General features: G+C 38.2%; 1 protein-coding gene across 2 annotated transcripts in view; it reads right to left on the bottom strand.

The window, feature by feature from the left end:
- Positions 1 to 23,406, bottom strand: part of EPHA7 (EPH receptor A7) — a 160,607-nt gene that overhangs the window by 132,771 nt on the left and 4,430 nt on the right. For both annotated transcript variants that reach the window (XM_088665984.1, XM_088665983.1), the window contains exons 2-3: positions 21,712 to 21,776; positions 15,221 to 15,890 (exon numbers count right to left, since the gene is read on the bottom strand). In XM_088665984.1, coding sequence (XP_088522110.1) covers positions 15,221 to 15,890; positions 21,712 to 21,776 — 735 coding nt within the window. The remainder of the gene's footprint in view (positions 1 to 15,220; positions 15,891 to 21,711; positions 21,777 to 23,406) is intronic.

The following is a 23,406-nucleotide window of genomic DNA, read 5'->3' on the forward strand; positions in this document are numbered from 1 at the left end:
CTCCTGAACTGCACAATCTTTTGCAAGCTTTCGTTAATTAATTAATACATACTGTGGTAATGGTTAATAGTATACAGTATATGCAATCCTCACCACTGAGTTATTTATTCTGAAAAGCTTTCACAAAATCAAATTATTAGCTTTGATTTAGATTTTAAAAACTATATACAGTTTAGACACTGTGAGGCATCTCAATTTCAGTATTTATCATTGCCATGATCCTACACTTTGTCAAAGGGAAATTCCCCATCGGAGCAGAAATCATATATCAAACAGATGGAAAGCTCTTCAAGCTGAGCAAGCTGAAAGCAAAGAGAAAGGTTACCGCAACTTCTGTCACAGAGCTTCAGTATGATGACAACGTAGTGTGCGCACGCTCAGAGGACGACTTCCAAACCATCCTAAATATCTTTGCAGGAGCTTACGAAAAGCTTGGCCTATCACTCAACATCCAAAAAACTAAAGTGCTACACCAACAAGTACAAAATAACCCCTCTGCAGTGCCACAAATCCAACTCAATGGTGTAACATTAGAAAATCTTGATCACTTCTCCTACCTAGGCAGTTATCTTTACACAAGGGCCAACATTGATGCCAAAACCCAGCATCACCTGAGCTCTGTGAGTGTGGCTTTCTCCTGATTGAAGTGCAGAGTGTTTGAGGACCGGGACATTAGCAGGGAAACCAAAATGCTTGTTTACGAAGCTACTGTAGTACCAGCCTTACTATATGCTTGTGAAACATGGACCACTTATAAACACCATCTCCAACTCTTCAAAAGATTCCACTAACGGTGCCTCCGAAAATTTTTACACATTACTTGGAAGGACAGGCAAACTAATATCAGTGTACCAGAAGAAGCAAAGATCACCAGTGTTGAAGCAATGATTCTTCAACATCAACTTCATTGGACTGGTCATGTTGTGCGGATGCCTGATGATCGTCTTCCAAAGCAGCTACTCTATTCCGAACTTAAAAATGGAAAGCATAATGCTGGTGGTCAACAAAAGAGGTTTAAAGACTGTCTCAAGGCAAATCTAAAAAAAGGTAGTATAAACACTGACAACTGGGAAACACTGGCCTGCGAGTGCTCCAGTTGGAGAACAGCCTTTACCAAAGGTGTCATGGGCTTTGAAGACACTCGAACTCAGGACGCAAGAGAGAAACGTGCTAGGAGGAAGGCACGCTTGGCAAATCCACACTGTGATCAACTCCCGCCCGGAAACCAATGTCCCCACTGTAGAAGGACGTGTGGATCCAGAATTGGCCTCCACAGTCACTTATGGACTCACTTTTAAAACCGTGTTTATGGAAGACAATCTTACTCGGCTACTAGTGATCGCCAAAGAAGAAGAAGAAGCCTGGGTCCCAGAGTTCACTTTGTATCTGTGAATTTTTGAAGTTTAATTTTTTTCCAAGTAGCGCTGCGCTCTCTCTGTTTTGTGTTTCAGGATTTGAGTTGAATACTTAAGAATACATATAACCAGGGCCGGCTCTAGGTAGACCCCCGGTGGGGCAGTGTGCCAGGGGCAGCTTTGTCATGCTGGCCACATGACCCAGAAGCTGTCTGCGGACAAACGCTGGCTCCCTTGGCCTATAGAGCGAGATGAGCGCCACAACCCCAGAGTCAGCCCCTTTACCCCTTTTTAAGTTTCAAACGTTTTCTTTCTTTTCTTAAATCATCTACTGCTGTGCTTTAAAACAAATTTTAAAAGCCCTTCAGTGCTCCACAGGCAATATTTTGGACAGCTTCTTGCAAATCCCCTGGACCTGGAGAAACAGAAGTATATAGGAAAACATAGCTATTCTGTACAGAAACAGCAGAGTGACACGAGGCTTTGTGAGGGGGCCTGATCTGATTTGGAGGTGTTGTTACTTACATAATGCTTTGATTCATGGAGGGAGGAAAGACCCCCCCCAAAAAAAAACACCCCACATACTTTGTTATTTGAACTGCACAAAGTGCCTAAGAGTGCATGCAATGATCCCTAAGGGTGCATGCAATGATCCATGGTACTCTTGCTTTATAAAACAATTTCAGAGAACAAAATGCAGAATAGAAACCTATAGTTGCATTTTAAAACCATAAAGGTCACTTTTATAAAACGTCTAATGCAGCACTCCCCCAGCTTCTTGACATTTTTGTTTGATAAAAAGTTGCAAGATCAGGTCCTCGCATTTTTATCAACTGACATATAATTAGCATAAAGGTGCCAACTGCTTACTAAACCAGAGCATTATCATTTGCATGAATAATTCAAACAGACCTGGTGAGGTAGCCAATTCATAAGCATTACTTTCTCAAAGGTAATGAAAAGGAAAGGTGGTAACTCAGTGTTTGAATGCATGCCTTGCATGCAGAACAACTCCAACTCAATCCAGACACTGCGGCACAAAAGATCTGTTGAAGTGGAGCCACGAAGCACTTTATCCTTCCGACCCTAAGGAGCTCAGGGTGGGCAGTAACAAACTACAGAGAGGAGCTGACCCTAGGATAAAGCGGCTTCTCGTATCTTTGTTTAATAAATATCTTACAAAATCCACATTTTCTATAACACTATGTATTATGGTGATGACACTCATGAGCTATCAGCTCGTGCAAATTGCTCACATGAATGCCAATGCAGGGATGATGCCCAAAACCAGGATCCAAAGAAAAATGGAACTAGTTCCATGATTCCCATGAGGCTTTAGAAGTTGTTCTCTTAACAACTCCCCATGTTGCATGCCAAACTATTTTTGAAACTGAGGAAAGTGTTCAAAATCAAAACATTTTGTATACAAAAAAATAAAATATTATAAGTAAACCAAAACCTAACTTTCTGGAAGTTAAGGCTGGCTTTTACTTCCTAGGATCAGAACAGGAAAAAGGTGATATCATGGGGTTACTATCACACACCCTCCTGAGACGTTAGCAAAATAAGTTTCCAAATGGCAGATCAAAGCCTACCAGTAGATTCCAAGGAAATTCCGGTGGGAGGGGAAAAGAAGAAGTTACTGGCTTTGGTCGCTTAGTACAATGCTGTATCAGTAGCTGAAGGCAGAAGGATGGGGGAATTCTGGCACATTCCAAAGCACAAAGACCACTAACAATCTGCCTGGAAGTATAATTAATAAAACCAAATAAAGCATTTGAAATTACCACCCCAGAACACTGTTCTTATTTCACTGCAGAATGCATAAAGAACTGACCTGACTGGGGAAGGAGAAAGTAATCTGAGCCGTGTAGATTCACTGAAGATTAAATATCCACACAGGAAAATGTGGAGTAAATTATAGCCTCTAAATCTCTAGCATGTTCATAAAACAGTTCTTGGTCTACTATGGCAAAGCGACGTCCCTAAATCCCTAAACCTATGGCAGTGAGGAATTCCAATCCCAGAGCAGCCCAGGAGGCGTTCTGTTGACCATGCCTCTGATATATGGAAGCAGTTGCTCCTTGATGAGCATGCAATTGAATGACCAGCTGTAGGCTGTCACTGGATGATTTCTGCCTATGTTCATATAATGATCAGCCCCAGAGCGCAGCAGTCTCAAGAGGTGCAACTTCTTTCAAGGCACCATAAATTGCTCCTGAGGGATCCTTAATTGACAGGTTAACATGCCCAAAGCCACCCACAGTGATACAAGGAAAGGAAAGTTCCATGATGACAGCAGGGTGCCTATAAACTTCTTCCTTTTCAAAGGCAACAGTGGAAACTCTGTTTAAAATAAATAAATTAATTAAATTGAAGCTCACACTTGAATATATGCTGTGCACAGCCTTAGCATCTTATGTTCACCCTTAGTATCTGATTTTCAACATATTTTCTGCTAAAAAGGAACATGCTAGAAAATGAACATGCCCATTGTAAAGTGATATGCCACTAATAGAATTTATACAGAAAATCTGGTGTTTGTCTTAGTTTGTGGAAGAACCACCTTGATTGTATTTGCCATATCAAAGTAGACACAGTTCTTAATGGGAGGAAATGGTTTAGGAAACTCTGGTGTCAAGTGAATTTTCACATATCCTGGAATAACTCAAGCAAAGGATTATTTTCTAATCTTTGGAGCTATGCTGCACTGGCCTCATGCTCAAATGACCTAAATAGACTGTATGTGTGTAGTGTCAGAACATGTCCATCAATCAATGCCAGTATTCTCCTATACTCCATTTTTGACTGGCAGCTAACAGTACGTTATCTCCTCAACGTTAATGAAAAATGAATGGTAGTTCGCTCCTAAAATTAAATACAAATAAATATCTTAAACTACAGAATTGTGAAGATCTGATGTGAAAGCGGAGACTGCATTTTTCACGTATATTGTACATTAGAAGTTTTCTTTTTTTAAAAGTTCTCTGCTGAATGTTTGAATGCCTGTTGAAATTCAATACTTACCGTATTCCTTAACACCACACCAGACCAACTCAAACCAAACTTCATTAGTGCACAATTGCTTATAATTCTAACACACCACGCACCCATACTATTAAATTCATGCAACAGAAAATCATCGGACTTGAAACTAACAACAATGTATAAAAAGCTGCATAAAGTTAAGCAACATAAATCCTTCAATTTAGGTAATTCATGTGTTTTTAACAATAAATATGATTAAACTGGTCACATTTATTTTTAGAAAAAGCAGCCATGGGTGCTCCTAATGTAGCTTGGGGGCCCAGGCTGGTTTCCTGATGGAAATTGCCCACCCTAGCTGCTACTTGCCACTGAAGCTGTAGCTTTCTGTAAATAGCACCTGTGAAGGAGAAAGGAAGTAGGGGTGTGGTTTTTGGAAATGGCAGGGGAAGTCTTTATTATGAACATATTCTGGAGTGATACCCTGAAGCTCCTTTTTCTTCAAATCAAAATCAAGGTGATAGTGTTATTTGAATAATAAAATCTATTGAATTAATATAATATTAATTCATTAATATAATGAAGTTAATTGCTTTTAAGATGCACTGATTTATGTAGCATGCGCTTAGCTCTGTCCACTAAATTTGTTCTTATGTTTCCAAATTTGAGAGTGGGTGTAGCAAAGTGGTCATGACAATAAGCTCTGAGCTCATAGTCCCCATCTCAAATTTCACTTCATCCATGAACTCACTAGCTTTAGACATCTAATCAATTCACTTCCCTTCTTAACATTATGATAATAGTACTGAACTTCTAGAGTTGTTGTAAGGATAGGCAAGATAACATCTATGAAGGGCTTTGGAAACACTTAGAAGGGAGGGTGTTACACAAAACACTGCATCAGATTACTGTATGTCCACAATAATGAAACAAGACTGTGTTCGGAGACATGCATGTACTGTGAATGTGGGCTGTGCTAAACTCCTAACATCCAAATGTGTTTTACAGTGTAGTGTCTGCTGCTAGCTGTGTATACGCAGTTCCTGGTCCAGCAACATAAACCATGTGCAGACGTTTCCCCAAACAGAAGTAATTTCCTGGTAGAAAAGGACAACAAAATTCATTAGGAATCTAATTACAAATGATTCTTTGTATGTATCAGACAACTTGTGAAGATAAACTCAAATGTGACGTCCAGTTACCATGACAACAATACATTTAAGTCTGGTAATCAGAATTCCATACTTTCTTCCTCTTCTGGGCATTTCCAAACACACTACATAGCTTTCTTTCCAATGAAATAGGCCAGGTAGGGGGTGCTCCAAAGGCAGAAGCAGCTGTCTCTGTTAGGGTAACTAAGGCTGCCTGGTTCTTTCCTGATCTTTCGTATTTGGTTTCTAAAACTTGTTTACATCTCTGTCGGCAACAAGTTACTCTATGCTAGCTAAGTTTCACTTCAAGTTTTCTCCCCCTCCTCTGCCCTTGCTTTCCTTTTCTCCTCACCCAGAGAGACATGTCCCTGGTTGTGCCTTTGTTACCGCAGCAATCTCACCTTTTGTGCTCTCCATGCATTTCAACCTGCCAGTTGCTGTGCAAAGCTGAGCCTGGCTAAGCATCAGATCCCTTCTAACTTCTACCCAATGGTTACTCACTGCACTCAGTAACACTCCTCTGACTCTTTCCTCCATCTGAACTCCTCGCCAGCAGCTGCCTCTTCAAGTCATCAGCAATAAAAGCTAGAATGACTGAACGAGGAGGTACAAAGCAACCCCGTACGCAGATGGGGTGGGGTTCAGAATATGAAACTGCAGTGCACTTTCTTCCCACCCTATATACCTTGATGTCCCTAAAGTGCGAGCGGGAAAACCCTTCTCCATCCCCTTATATGTGCCTTTTAATGGAACTGGAGTTCTGTGTTTCAAAAAGGATGTGAGCTTCCTCCCCCTCCCCCACTCCCACAAACAGGAAATTTCGAAGTGGTAGAAAAGTGCCTCACGCCTGCCTGCCCTGGGCTTCCCATCTGAAGTCCATTTTGGGGGCTCCTTTATACATGGCTTAGTCCAGAAGGAAACAAAACAACAAACGGTGAGCATGAAATTTGTGTTGGGTTGATTTTGATCTTAAGGCAAAGCAAGCTATTTATGCCTAAAGGGACTATTTGGACCATCCAGAAACCACGTAAGGGAAAATAACTTTGCTTTTGTGACAGTGTGTCTGTACAGAGTCACACTGTACATATTGTATTTGATAGCTTTGAATGTCTTTGTCCCCTAAATCTGTAAGCCCCCTAAATCTAATGTAAGCATTTATTTTAATATCTTATGAACTGGCTGCTCATGTGCTGCCAAATAGGTAATATGCCTAGACATCTCTTGAGGTAACATGGGGCCAAGGCTAAATTTCTTGGGGAAAGTGGAACTTGAAGACAGTGCTAATCAGCAGTGACATCCAAGCTCTGCCGGAACTGGCTATGCTGGAGATTCAAGACTGGGTTCTCTAGAGTGTAGCTGTTCCAAGTACAGGTGAAAAGTGAAAAAGAAGATACAAGCCCCTTTTTCTGCACACACAAAAACCCAAAACGAATAAAAGCAAATATACAGGCTTGAGTGCAAGGATTAAGGGTTTGACAATGGAATACTTGATCCATAACAGAAGAGACTGGGTTGATATTTGATATCTCACTTAAGGCTTTTGGACATATCAAGCCTCCAGACATCAAGCTAGCAGGTGGACTATGGCTATAAATCCCATCAGCCAGTTAATTATTAGCTAGCACTATGGAATGCTGGATTTGCTTTATGTTAAGTTATTTCTTTTTTTAAGGAGGTGTACTCTTAAACGTGCACAAGAGGCCTGTGATTTCTAAACATGTTGGTAATGTTTTTAAGGATATTCTGACATATTAAATTACTTGGCCTTTGCAGTAGCTACTTCATTTGCTCTGGATGGTCGCTGAATAAAAATTATCAAATGGCTTCTGCATTTTGCCCCAGGAGTCAGAAAGAAGATGTAGAGACCATAAATGAGGTTTAATGGGCTGCAACTTTATTAGATTAAGAATCAGATCTTGCTGAGAGGATCTTTGAGCTTATGCTACATTGGTTTCATGTGCTCAAGTTACCTAAGCAGCTTGTTTGTGTACATTTTCTCAGAATATCACCATCAATCAACCTCACTGTTTTCCTAGACTTCATTTTTTTGGACTGGTAACAAGCAGTAAGACTGGTATCTACTGAATTTTAATGACTGCTATTGTGCTTTCTTAGGCATATGCGAGCACTGCAGCTGAAAACAAGAAAACGGTGCCATGCCACAACTGCTTGTGTATACTGTACATTGTACCTGCTATATACTAGGGCAAGGTTTATGGTTTCCAACCCTCACTAATGGTTCAAATATCCCATACAGCTATAATACCTAAGAGGAGACGTGTGATTTAGGCAACCTAGATAACTTGCCCATCCAGTCATATCACTGCAAGACGTTACATGCAGTGACACCCTATACAATTTAGTCCCACTGTGTTCAGTAGGGCTTCGTCACTATTATGGTACTTGTGGTTGCAGCCTTAAACTTGTAGCCAGCCACCTGCCAGCCACAGTGAATTAAATCCATCACAGTTGTGGCTACTCTTGCACTCCAGAGATTTTATCAGATTGCATTTGCGTATTCTGACTTAAAAGTTTTGATTCACAATGTAGGTAATTTTTTAAAACAAAGGCCAGTGGTATGGTTGAAACTAAAAAGCTATGGAAGCCTACAATCCTCAGCATATATTTTTGAAACCTGGGCCTTTGGAATCAAACTTACTTTCCGATAAGCTGCTTGAGAATTACTACTATTTTAAAGCAAGATATATGGAACTTTTACAGGAAAGAAAAACAAGTACTGGTATCTGGCCCTAGAAACTTGCAATCTAAAAGACAGAAGCTGGAGACGCCAGAGTAGTAACTTTCAGGGGGCTGAAAGTATGACTTGGCCTGACGACTGGCAACTGGCATTGCTGTTACCAATTTGTTTTGCTTGGCCAAAGGACCAGCACTGCCCGTCCTATGAAGCGTGCTTAGCACAAATAGCCATATTCCAGGCCTCCTGCTCGCATTTGTTAAGTGAATCCCCAGGCACAGGGTTTGCACTGTATGAACCAGGCTACTTGCTGCCACAAACCAATTAGTCTGTAATGACAAGGCCCATCTCTCATTCACCACATATAGCCATGCAGTGCTTTGAGAGATATGTGATTTCCCACTACATCAGAACCTCATAAGCAGAGGATTGGCAATACTGGGCCCTATGAAGCTATCAGAACTGCACTAGCTCAAACAAGGAAAGATCAATACCAGTTAATTTCTTCCTATAAAATATGCACTGATGTAACTTCTGCATTACTAGTAAATGCTGTGAACTGCATATATTTTGACCATTTGGTTTCTTGAAAGAAATGAAATTACATGAGTTTATCCAGCTTACAGCAGAGTTTCTTCAAACAACTGGCTTAAAAAAAAACTCAGTTCCTTGAAATCACACATATGATATTTTGCATGTATTTTTGCTCCAATCCCAGTTTCAGTCTAGTTTGATTAATTTTTAAAAAGAGCAAGAAAAAATTATTTAAAATCACAAGTTTCCCTGTTGAAGGAATAAAAATTCATGTAAAATATATAATAAAAAATAGTCTCAATTTCTACAACCATGCAATAAGTAAGCCACTTACAGAAATTCTATTTGGTCTGCTGCAGCACATTAAATTGAAACAGTTTAATTCATAACCTTTCAGACTTAATGACTACATGTCCACATTCTATGAACATATTATTGGTTTTAATAAACTAGACTACCATTTGAATGTGGGGCTTGCACAATGAAGGGAAAACATTAAGCACATGTATTATTAATGCTAAAAGTGAGGGAGCAATAATTGATTTTTACACTACAGTCTTAAGTGGCAATAAATATAAGAGTAGCTTCAGACCCAGATAAAGATCAAAGAGAGCACAATTTCCATGGTTTCTCAGGTAAAAGGAGACTTGTATTAGAATTCCTGAGCTAATCAATACAAATGGACTGACAGCTGGGTGAAAGTGAGTGCATGATTCCATCTTTCACCGGAGCATCAAGTTTGGAATGTTTTGCCCAATCACGCAAATATTCATCACATAAATCTTTTATCTTCCACTTGTTTCATGCATGGAATGCTTACAGTGCCCTGACTGGGTTTTCTTAATCCCCCCACCCCCTTCTAGTTTCTCCTTCCACCTTAATTTCAGCTTCTGAATGCTTGTGTTCTGGCATTTCTTATTCCAATCATGCCTTTTCCAATGTTTACGGCAATGGAAACACGCACAGATAAAGGACAGTATGCACACTGCACCTAAGAATTCACACCATCATACCAGAACTTATAAAAGGCTGCTGAAGGAAAGGGTCGGTGAGCAACATCATTTTGGGGGGGGGGTCCTCTAGGAATGAGGTGAAACCATGAAGCTCCCCGGTTAATTTTGCTATTGGGTGCTGCATTTTGTTTATGTGATCTTTTTATAGTTTTAGTATCAAAATGTGTGTTTTTTGCATGTTGTTAAATTTGGTATTGTTTTGTTATGTTTTGTTACTATGTTATTATGAAATTGCTTTTGTAGTGTTTGTTTGAAATGCTTTCCCGTTTTCTTTGTTGCAAGCTGCCTTGAGCATATTTTTGCGTGGAAGAGTGGTGTACAAATAAAAACGAAATAATGAATGAACTTTGAAAGCATTGTAATATTGATACATGACAATTAAACTTCTTCATCACTGGAGAATAAAAAGAATTGCTTCTTTGGTGTCTGACCTTTCACAGCAAGCTACCTGTTTCTCCTGTTCCAGGACATTAATGTTCCTCACTACACATATGGACATAGCTGCCAGTTTTCCCTTTTCTCGCGAGGAAGCCTATTCAGCATAAGGGAAAATCCCTTTAAAAAAGGGATAACTTGGCAGCTATGCATATGGATGCAACTTCAAAGTACATGTCTCTGGTTGTTTCGCTTGCTACAGCATGAAAAGGGCCCCGCTTTCATTGGAAGCATATATATTGGGCATCCACTGCTCTGCGCAGTGGGAAATGCAACATACAAAAGATATTTTTGCATACCAAATGCACACTGGAAGGTATATTAATTCTCTGAATCTCCTACACCTCTGCTCACTTCTAGATTACTGCTTGCTTAAAACCAAATTTCAGCACCGAAGCCACTATCCAATTCAATGGTCATGATGTGAGATTATGCACTAGTATAGCACACTTCCCGTTTACTCGCTCAGCATTCACGTTGAGCACTGCAAAGCACTTTACACGTGTTATCTTAGTAATCCTTATAACAACTGGAAGGTAGGCCAGTATTATCGAGAACTGACAGATGCAGGCATGGTAAAGCAATCCTCCAGCCTCTCAGTCCATCTCTATAATCACATTTTCCCACACACAAATGCTATCACAGCAAACTCAGGTTTGTGAACATACTATCTCAAAGATAACGTGCAGTTCATCCCTCAGAGGAGTAGTGTGGCTTTGTTTGTTTATTTGCTGGGATTTTTCACTAACAATAAATAACTGAAATAAAGGAGAATAATTATAACTAAAACAAGAGCAAAATGTAAAAGTGTAAAGCACAGATACAAACCAACTATTTATGCGGTACATAATTATCGGTGGGGTGGGGGATGGGAGCTTTTGATAATTAAATTATGTCCCTGTCTTACAGTCTTTGGATTCTGCAGAATAACTGAAAACCCAGTCTTGTGTCTTCAATCAAGATAAGGGGGAAGGGAAGGCAACCAGATGAAGGAGAAACAAGTGGGAAGAAGGGGATGGGGCGAAAATTTATGTATGCCATCTGGGCAGGAATGAGATTCCCAGGTGATATTAGCAGCTGTTGTTTGGGGAAAATGTTGTTATAGTCAAAGTACACCAGAAAGGCATCTCATATGCCGTTCAAATTTGTCCAACGTATTCCTTCATATACATTTCACTGCAAAGTCCTCCTTTTTATAGGGGAAGAACCACATAGATCAGGCACCCCCAAACTTCGGCCCTCCAGATGTTTTGGACTACAATTCCCATCTTCCCCGACCACTGGTCCTGTTAGCTAGGGATCATGGGAGTTGTAGTCCAAAACATCTGGAGGGCCGCAGTTTGGGGATGCCTGACATAGATCATGACTCCATGTATTACTAGCCTCCACCTGGACTACCATTCTCATACTATATATTCCGCGTGTGATGGAGGGGAAAAGTACAGTTCGCCTTCTCCATCACACAAATTATAACACTGTACATACTTAAATGTGGGAACCAAATGAGAGTGATCTCCTTATACCTGTAACATCAAGCAGTTCTTGGTTTAATATTATCTACATTACCTAGAAACAAATGGAAAGCACAAGACCTGGCCATATTTAAAGCATTTTATGAGTAAATCAGGTTTTTAAATTTATTTTAAAAACTATTCAGAATAGCAGAGTTTCACATTGCACTGAATGCTGTTTCAGCACATAAGCCATGTGACACAAAAAAGACATGTTTTGGACAACCATTTCATCATGTTATGAAGCAGTTAAACTGAAGAGTAGATCAATTTTGCTTTTGTTGGAAGTCTGACTTTTCAGACACAATGCCAAATTAATTTTCATATATATTTCATGCACACTGAGAAGTGCTTCCTAGCATATGAAATATTATATAGCCATGTGTGAGCAAATGAGTATTATTTTCCTTTTTAAATAACACAGAACATATGGAATATGGATTATATCAGCACTTCTCAAAGTTTCCCACCCAGAAAAAAAGCCTCATTTATTTCAACCTGAATATAGTTTCTGTCTAAAGAAGAAACATTATGCACCACACTGAAAATATAGTCAGTGAGAAAGTCTTTTCTTAGGTATTCCTGTAAATTTGAATTAGCTTCTTTATTGCATAGTATATGTATATGCATGAAAGTACACAAATATATCTATATTGGCAATATGCAAATATATTCAATTTCAAAACACTAATTAAAACACCACCACAACAAAACATATTAGGAAACATACTGTACAGATCTGGCCACACAAATGGATAAATCCTATTGGTTAATTGGGCACAGAATAAAAGACCACAACATATATGCTGGAATTTATATAAATTTTCCGCAAAGGTTGTGCTATTCCTGGAGGAAGAACACAGCAACCCAGCTTTTTTCCCCCTCTGGTGGATGTCTGTTAGCAAGAACTGCAATGTCTGCCTTAATATCACAATGTTGAGCATATTTACTCAAAAGTAAGTCTCACGGTGTTCAATGAATCATACTCCCAGAAAATGTGATTGTGATTGTAGTTATGGAATATTAATCATTCTCTCAAAATATTTTAGAAGTAGAATGGATATAGCTGAACAAAATGTAAACTATGTACAGTAAAGATAAAAGGGCCATAGCCTCAAAAACACAGAGGCCAATGTAAATTCCACTAAAATCTGATTTCTATGCACATAATCACTTTAATTTAGTAAAGGGAAGTTGCACACAAAAGAAGGGTTTTTTTGTCAAAATCATTTTCTGTATACAAAGGAAACATGGGCAGTGCCCTTTGCTAGATCCTCTCACTTAGAAGCTAGGACTTTTCCTTTGATGGATCAGACCCATTCATAGAAGCAAACAGATGGCGTTATAGGGAGCGGAGATAAATCCAGACCCTACCATTTCCCCAAAAAATACTGTATGTGATTTTTATTTCTTTAAAAGCTTTGCACACGAGGACCTTGCTGTACATCTGTGGATGGGGGCCAATGTATTCAAAGCAAGGGTGACCGAGTGTGGACTGCAATGCAAACATTCACTATTTTACTCACTTGACCCAATGAGGTTAATAATTAATTGCTAACACATCCAAAGTGATTGCAGGATGCAGACCTTAAAGATCAGTTAAAGCCTGATTCTGCTTCATATACTACAAAACTTGACATTAAGAAGAGCAAATTGCATTAATGTTGTGTTCAATTTCCTTCAAAGTGAATGTACCATTCTTCCAGCTACATTATAAGTTACTACAAAGTTTATCATTAGTGCTCTCAAAGCAGAAAATTCTAACTAGTATCAGAATGAGGAAGCTGACTAAAGGCATTTAAGACACCTCATGTCCTTCTAACATGAAAGAGCTTACAGCTTTTATCTTTTGTATACAAGCTTTGAGTTTTGTTTTGTTTTTATGATCAAACGGTATATAGATTTAAATAAATAAATAAATAAATAAATAAATAAATAAATAAATAAATAAATAAATAGGGTTTGTGGCTATCTAACATGTCTTAGTCCGCCACAGATATAAATATACATAGGCTTATTTTGAAACTTGTCAGGATTATTTGAACAAAGAGATGGAGAGGAAGACAAAAAAAAACCGTACAAAAAGAAATCTGGATCACCTCCAGAGTAGCATATTGTCGTAGCAGTTTCATTGGCAGCAGGCCAGATATAAGAAGTGTTCTTGCAAAATAACACAGAGAAATTTAAAAGCAAGTTATCATTTAATCCCTCTTTTTTTTTTTTACAAATACCTTTTTATTAAATTTTCCAATTAAAATTTAATCCCTCAACCAACAATACAATTGATGTCTAAAATCAAGAAGACGGTTTAATTTACTAGAATTCTGATTTCTAAACACTGGTCTCAACATTTCGTTTTTAACAATACTTTTTTGGAAGATATGTTTATCTTCAGAAAAAAAAAAAATCCTTCCAGTAGCACCTTGGAGACCAACTAAGTTTGTCATAGGTATGAGCTTTCGTGTGCATGCACACTTCTTCAGATACACTGAAACAGCATGTCTGTTAACAGAAAATTATCAGAAAAAATAGTGATAATTAAAAGTTGGTAAAAACTAAGCAAATACTAAAGAAGTGTTTACCATTACTATTATGAAAAACTGCTGTTCATCCCAAGTCACCTATTATTATTATTATTATTATTATTATTATTATTATTATTAAGAAGTTAGCAATATTTTATGATACTTCTAACAGATTTGCATGGGTAGTTTCATTTTCCATTCTTAACACTATCTCTCAAGTTTAATGCACAGGTTCTTATTCTCTGTATCTTCAATACTGGAAGATTTGTTGAGTCCTGCAAAGATCTAAAGTCAATATCACACTGTATAAAATCTACCTGTGGGAAACTTGCAGAAATAAAACGTGTTTGCATTTTAGAATGCTGTGTAATGAATCAAACCACGTAGAACCAAACCTTTAGGAACCAGATCTGATATGGGTGCAGAGGAAACCATGCAGGTTGTGACTCTTTTTCCTTTCTGAAACAGCAGCTTTCCTACAGCCACCCCTAGGACCTTAACCCTAATGCATCCCCAAAAAGCTTTTTAGTGGCTAATTAATCACAAGTGCATTATACTCTCAGTTCTGGTTTCTGTATAGTTTCTTACAAATAAGCTACTCAGAATAAGCAGCAAGCATTCATCACACACAAGACTCTTCATGGTATCTTTTCTGCAAGTTGTGATCTCTTCAAGGGTATTCTGAAGAACGTCCTCCTTGGCCTAATTCTTGTAAAATAGCATTATGTAACTGCATTTACAGTGTGCGTGCAACACCATTAGTAAAGATGAACCGTGCCCTGCATAGTCAGTTTAACAGCCTTTTCAAAATGCAACATTCAATTGTTGACTTCCACCCTTGAATGCAATTGATCTACGCCAGCTAGTGTGAAGCATAACGATTCCAAGGCTCATGGTATCTGAACTAAATAACGCAACACTTTCATTCAAAAGTCATTTTTTTAAAAAAAGAGAGAGAGAGAGAGACAATAAAATATTCAGTAGGGGAATACATAAAAGTTTTTTTTTCTACTTACGTTCACACGTGTCCCCTTTTTGCTGGAAACCAGCTTTGCAGATACACTTTCCAATAGGTACTAACCATTCTCCCTCTGCACTACAATGCATTCTAGGAGAGTTCTCAGCCTCTTCTTCTGCGCTGCTGACACAGGTTCCTCGTACCTCAACTAAGGAGGAGAACTCTGACCCAGTCACTGTATCTGGAAAAATAGCTAAGTTCTCAATAATGGACCAGCACTTCTTGTAGTATACTTTGACAGAAACCAAAGCAATGCAGGCACCCACATCCTGAAATGCCAGGTAGAATCCTTTTTTGGACAGAGGTCCAATCTCTCTCACCTCTGTGTTAAGTTTCATCTTTCTCTCCCCAAGGTCACCTTGGGTAAAGCTTTCATCAGCTGCAATAGTATCTATTTTTACATACAGGTTTTCTCTGATACTCCTGCCAGTGTCATAGTCTGTTTCGTAATAATGCAAGTTGAAAGTTTCTTTACATGTTCCCAGGACTCCAGGAAGGCTATTGCAATCCCTCAGAGTAAATTTTAGTTCTACAAAAATCCTTTGTGCATTGCCTTTTGCGATCCAGTTAGTCCGAAGCCAGTTATTTTGGTTAGGTTCCATGACTTGGCATACCTGGTACGTTCGTATAGGCGTGTAGTTTTCATCCAGCCCACTAATTTCTTCCCACTAAAACATAAAAGAAATAATTATTCATATTAAAATAGGACATTTTAGCATACTTAACAATAAAGCATCTTTCTCAAAAATATGAAAAAAATAAAATTGAACTGTGGTGATGAATCTGATCCAAACCCTAGCAAAGTCAAAAGCATTTACATTGGAGAGCTAGTATACCTTAGTAGCCAAAGGAGTGAGCAGCCCTGGTTCTCAAGCTTACCTGAACTATGCAAGTTGCGTTTTAGCCTTTGTCCTATCTAAGATACAATTTGTGAATAATGCAAAACTACTTTACAAGTTTGTTGCAAGGATTACAAGATATTTTAAGTGAAACAGGTTGGACACATTAAATTGCTATATAAATGTTCTTATAACCGGACTGTATCCATTTACTTCATCTTGCATTAAATGGGTACTCTAGATCTGATAGAAACATCAGAAGAAATTTGTCACCGATTCCACAGTCTATGGGCTGCAATCTTAATAATTAAAGGAGAAAACTAAGATTATAGAGGAACACTCTTCCAACTGCAATTTGGCAGACATCCTCACTTTTGACCTCCATGCATCTCTTGAAGATTTTATGGCACTAGGCATATACAGTTGTTTACCATTTTCTGGAGTAGCTGGTCATTTTAATGATGTGCTGTACTACTTTTAATGAAGGAGGAAGGCTATGTTTTTATACTGCTGTACACAGGACTTGTATTTTAGGAAAGGGTGGTATATAAATAATTTTATAAATAAACAAGACACACAAATTTTGTGGGCCAAGATCCAAAGAGTTTGTGTCTGACATGGCAGATTTTTCCAGATCATTTTTCTAAGACAGTTCAGGGAGGCTACAATTAGAAGCCCTGCTGGCTTCACTAAAGCTTCCTACACGCGAGCCATTGCCTCTGCATTGTATTACTCAACAGGCACAGATTCACAACACATTTGATACAGAGAAATGGCATGCAGGTCCATGGGGCTACTGCTGCGTTATGGGCTTTCCATCCCACAAAATCAATCAGATCTTCAGGGGCATGAAAACAAAACAAAATGCCTTTAGAAAGATGTACATCTACAAACAAAGGCTGCAATTTTGGGGCTACAATCTGCTATGCAGCCTCTCTGCAGCTGTCTAAGAGTAAAAAAGTATGCTATGTGGAATTTTGAGTAGGTAAAAGTCTCTGTGTTACAAAGGTATGCATATGCTATCCAGTGAAGCATGGTAGCATTCTAATAATTAGGGACTGAATCCTTAAGATTTCTACTTCCTTGCATATTAGAAATCAGAACCAAAAGTTTACATGCATTAGAAATCAACTGTGCTCAATTCTAATTGTTTGAAACAGAAACTACTATTTTTTCTTCATAGTACATTTTACATGAACTGCAAAAACTCAAGAAAGTTTTTTTAAAAAAAAAAAATTTAACCCAATGTCCTACGTGGTTCACAGAAACAATTCAGATCCCAGATTCTTGACTCGTAAAAGTCATTCAACTATGCTAGTCTAGTCCAGATTCTCTTTATTTCAATGTGTTTTCTTCTGAAGGAAGGAAAATAATAATATTTTCTCCTGCAGGTAATGAATAAAGCTGTTATGAGTGAAGATTGAGGTGGCTCATCAGTCGATGAAAAAATAGGTGATTGAACATAGTTCAATGGGAAGGCCAACGGGCTAGTCCAAAAATATATTTCCAAGTCTTACAAATGAAGAAAAATTGCCACATTCCATGTGGGAAACATCATATGGCATACAGCCTATCACTGACAGGCTTATCACCTCACAGCTTTGTTCCTGGAATTTCATGAGGTGATACACGACAATTATCTCTGATGAATTACCACATGATTATATTGCTTCGTATAATCAAGTTATGACTGCAATTATATCCAAAATGCAATCTGAATTAACCCTTTGGAGTAAAATAATGACATTTAAATTCGGCTTATCTACTGAATATGATATTAGATAAAGCTTACATCTATATTGCAAACTATCTAGGTATAACTTTTCATATATTTTTTTTGAAAATGAAGGAATACCCTGTTTCTCATATTTTAAGGCATCCCTAAAAAATAAGGCATGGCAGGATTTTCCAGACCTGGCGAAATATAAGGCATACCCCGAAAATAAGACATGCTGGTACGGTATGGCAGGGCACGCCGCGCCAAGTCCCGACCCAGCGGGACCCAGCAAGGGCAGCAGTGCGCGCTTTGCCGAGCCCCGACTGAGCGGGAGCTGGCAAAGGCAGCAACCCGCCGCCGGCTTGGAGCTCGAGCCGGCAAAGGCAGCAGCGGCGCTTTGCCGAGCTCCACCGAATCGGGTGAGAATTGCGTTCGTACCCCTGCCTTGCAGCCTCCGACCCTTCACCTAGGGCGTTCACACGTGCATCCCCACCCCGACCCGCGTCCTCGTCTACCGGTACCTGAAAGCTGCGCACGCGGCATTCCAGCACAAAGCCGCCAGCCAGCGTCGGAAGAGGAGAAGGAGGTGCCACCGAGAAACCCAGAAAGGGGAGGCGCAGCGGGAAGGAGGAGGAGACCGGCGGGGAGGGATCCGGAAAGTTGCGAGCGACTTCCTGCTTCCCCCCCCCCAACGGAGCGAAAACCAACAAAGGCAGCAGCCGCTGCTGCCTTTGCCGGCTCGAGCTCCAAACCGGCGGCGGGCTGCTGCCTTTGCCAGCTCCCACTCAGTCGGGGCTCGGCAAAAAATAAGACGCTCCCGAAAATAAGCCATACGCTTATTTTCTTGAGTAAAAAAAAATATAAGACATGACTTATAATATGAGAAACACTGTATATATAAAAGTTAGGACTGGAATATAGGAAACTCTATTCATGGGATACTCCTTCAGGCAAAAAGGTCACGGCTATTTTTGCATATCCCCCCTGCCCCTTGTAGTCCCCATGCCTCTACAAATCTGCTCAAGAAGTTTGGGAGACCCTTCAGAAGAGTGTGGGAGATGGCATTGTGGACTGCAAGGGAGAGGAAGACAAAAAAAAACCTACAAAATGAAAGCTCACTTTCACCCAAGAAAACATCAAGTTTGTGGAGCAGTAACCCCTGTCAGATGCAATTTTATTCTAAGACAAGAAATAACCTTTCCAAAAATGGAAAAGCAGGTCTGGATTCAACCCAATTATTATTATTTTTTTGGCAGTATTATTTCCCTAACATTGAACAGGCCTTGGAGTGTATATAGGTTGGGTCGCAATCACTCATCTTCTTCTGGGAACATTCATTACTCAGGACCAGTTATCTGTAACACTTAATGATTAAGAACAGCTCATATGCATGCGCCCTCCTAAAAAGAAACTGGTTTTTTTCCCTTTCTTGCATGAATATTCTTATTATTTGCAGTTAAGTGTTATATCAATATTCACATTAACTAAAGTTAACAGTAACTCTTATTCAAGTTTTGCTAACCACTTTCAAACCCTGGCCAGCATCAGCCACTCCTTTTGTTTTGTGCTCATGGGGTGCTTAATTGATGTTAATGTCAATAGGTAATGAGCAGGTGAAATTTGTACCAGGTGACAGAAGGGGCTGAGTGGGGGATCTTGCAATTTCCCCCATAGAAGTGTGACTTTGAAACCTCTGCCATTTATATCTACCCCAGTCAGCATTATATCTACCCCAGTCATCGCTATTAATGACTCATGGAAGGCAAGCACTAAGGAAGACTGGCTTTCCATGCTCAAAGCCATGTATCACACAATAGTTCACAAGCCTATTTGACAGCAAATGAGATCATTTTAGTGTTAGTCCACTGCTCTAAGAAAAGCAGACATTGATGAACTGATGCTGGAACTTATTACCACAAAATATATTATGGTTGTAAATGTTGAAACGCACAGAAGTTGTAAATATAAAAACGTATTTTTCAAAGCACTGCAGTATTTATGTTAAAATACGCATGATACGGCATGTTAGCTTAATGAAATACACACTGTTGCTTTAGTGAGCTGAACTAATTGCCCACTGAAACTTAATATTCCCTTTAAGAAAGGAATCATGTGAAGTTACATTATATTAAGTCAGACCAATGGTCTACATAGCACAGTACTGCCAACTGACTGGCAGGCAAATGACTGCCCCACCCTTATAACCAAAGTTATGGACTCTTCTCATTTCACTGCTTAGAACAGTACATAATATCAGGTTTGGTATTTTGAAGGAAATATGTTATCTGTCTCAACTGTGAGAAAGGAGACCATCTGAAGACATTTTAATACTGAAGATTCAAACAAATTATGTATATGCAAGTTAAGTGTACATATTTACTTTCTTTCCTTGGTTTGAGTACCAGTAGGTAACTGCAATTACCTTTTCTTAATTTGAAAACTCAATCTAAGCAGGAACTGATGCCTGTCTGTAGCTTAAAGTAGGGACGTAAGAGACAATCCCCTTGAAATAAAGTGTTTCAATATATTATATTAATCTCCCAGCTTTAATGTGTATATAAACAATTGCAGAAATGTGCTGATTATCAGAAGTATGCTACTGGTACTTTCTAGAATAACATATAAGAAAACACATTATTGCCTTTTTTGCCATTAATAATGGAGACTTTGGTTTGATTTTCTTTGGTTTCAGAACATGCACTAAGAACACTGAAACTATTTTTTTCCTCAAGAGCCGTCAACCTCTCCTTGAAAATGTGTTAAGTTCTCTTGACAATGCTTGGAGTCTAGTGCACACAGCAAATAAGCATAACAAATGCAGACATTGTGCCTTTTTATTTGCTAGATGACACCAGTATTTTTTCTTTGTCGGGGTTCAATGCTTTTCTTTTAATCAGTATCTTAAATATGACACTTACAGCATGGACTACCACTCAGGTTTATTCCCATCACCTTTCATCAACATTTTATATCCCCAGCCCCCCAACACGTGACCATGCCTTTATTATCTGAAGGTTGGACTACTGCAGTCTACCTAAAATTGTTCTTTCCAACACGCATATGAAGTTATTATTCATCTTGAACTTTCAGCTCACATTACATTTCGAAAGCCTTCAATCTTACTTTCACCCTATGTTGGATTGAGTCTACGATCTTGCTTTTCAACCAAGACACTTACAGGTTTTCATTCTTCTTATATACAGGATTTGTTACACTTTTGTATCCCCACTCACAGTTCATGCTCTTTCAGTTCCACATTTCTTTATAAGCTTTGGATTAAAGGATTGATTGCGCAAACCTTTATTCACTGGCACTCAAAGAGACTGTGGTGATTTAAGAACTACTCTAAATGGTGGGCAACCCAATCCTCAAAGTGCTGAGGCAGCAGAAACCCTTTTAGTTAAATCAAAATTTCATCGGAGGAATTTTTTTAAGGACGCTTACCTGTTTAAACCACCCATATGATATAGTTTCTGGGGTGTTTCATTTTTAGAGGAATCTAGATTCTTTCATTCCATCACATTGTTTCTAAACAGATGTGAGATGGGTGTTTCTCATATGATCAAATGAATGAAAAAAGGAAGTCTAAATAGGAATGACTTAATTATATAATTATCTAAGTAACGTCAAAATACACCAGGATAAGTTTGTTAAGTAAAGTTCTGAAAATAAGTACATAAAATTTCTGCTTTAATGGCAGCAATTTTTGTATTTTGATCTTTAAGTTCTGTTAAAAAAATAAAATGCTTTAAATGTTTCTCATGTTTTGAAAACACCCATATTATTAAATTATAGAACATAAGTTTGAACTATACCTCCTTTCCCAGGAAAAATGTCCACTGACAAACATTTTGGAAAAATGTTTAATGTAAACTGTGTTTGTGTGCTTTTTTTGGTGCAATTTATTTTCTCTTGTTCTTGTGGTATACTTACCCCATTAGGAGGAGAAGAAATCCATTCCAACTCTGTCTGTTGTGCTTTAGAATCCAACAATATTACTGAAAGAGAAAAAAAAACCTGTGTTAAAATTATTTTAAGAATCAAAAGTTTCATTTATTAAATTATCTTCCCTTAAAAAATCAATTCAAAATGTATTAACACAGAGCAGCTGGATGAACTTCCTCTAATGCAGATGGCTAAATTTTAAAGTATAATTTATTGGGAAATATAAAACAAAATAATTCTATAGGGAAATGACAGAAAATTCAAAAAATATATTTCCATTTTCATTAAAGTACATTTCTTATGCAACATGCATTTAAATACATTAACATTAAGTTACTTTTTAATTTTTAACTATGTAATAACCTATTGTGATCTGTACTAGTCAAAAATGTATTCGAGAATGTGAATGACAATGATGTTTGTGTGTGATAACAATGTACAACAATGCATTATACGGGGATGTCAAAAATAATAAATCCAGTTAATTTGGAACTTTTCATCATCAAAAATATACATATGTCTTAGCGTTACAATTCATCATTATACAATAAATTATTAAAATGTACATATGCATATTGAGATCCAGGATATATATTTCAAAAAGTCGAAGATGAAACTGACAGATGTTGAATGCAATTGGAGGGTGGGGTTTTTTTTGTTTTTTCTGCCACTTCAGCAAAACAGAAACTACACTTCTGTTTTTTTACCTATAAATTTTGTTATAAATTACAAGTACTGTAAACTTACCTGCTACTTAGAAGTACTGTTATTTTACAGTAATCATTTCTGACTCACTCCAATAAACAAAATAAATAGAAGAGGGCTTAAACATGTGTAGTAATATACATTTATTTATAATTTGCTGAATATGAGTACCATTGAGTATTATCATAAAGCTTTACTGACACATTAGTGCATTTAGTTCCACACCACCTCTTAAAACTGTTGGTCAGTATTTAAACAGCAAAAAATGAAATATTGCTTCAAATAGCACCATTCTGCTAACTGGAGATACAAACTTGGCGTTTCTTTTTTCTTTTTTACATTGACATGTTTTAGTCAAGAGTACATTTTACTAATCGACTGTTAACAAAAGCACCTTTCAGTTTAAAATAACCAATTAATATAAATCAATATACAGCCTGCAGTTCTCTACACAGTTAATTAGCAGTAAATTATATTGAAATCTCTGCCCAAGTGTGTAGCTGGCTGCAGTCTTAGATTTAAAAGTACTTCTTGCTATGAGCACCATTTGAAATCTATCCATGCACGTTGACATATTTTGAGAAATGAGCAAAAAACAACAACTTCCCATCATAAAAAAGTAGAACTTTGAGGAATATATTCAGGCATTGTTTAATTTTGTAACCCAGTGTTAACCATGTGTAATGGGAATAAAATCACTATTGATTTTAATGCAACTCACTTCCAACCAAAGAGGAATGCAGCCTTCCAACCTGATTACATGTATCTATGCTCGCAAATGTGAGAGTCCCACTTAGGTGCTTACTCTCAAATAAATTTGCACCAAGGGTTGCAGCCCTACACTTAAGTGTATTGTGGAAAGTATATTGTTTTAAACAATCCTTTTGTATCCTTACATCATGCCTTCTCACTGAAGTTCAGGCCCTACTCAAACTTTAAATAGCTTCACTTTTCATTTAATTATTTAATTAATTAAGC

The sequence above is a fragment of the Zootoca vivipara genome, chromosome 3 (genome assembly GCF_965207765.1).
Source record: "Zootoca vivipara chromosome 3, rZooViv2.hap1.1, whole genome shotgun sequence".
In the NCBI taxonomy this organism is placed as follows: domain Eukaryota; kingdom Metazoa; phylum Chordata; class Lepidosauria; order Squamata; family Lacertidae; genus Zootoca; species Zootoca vivipara.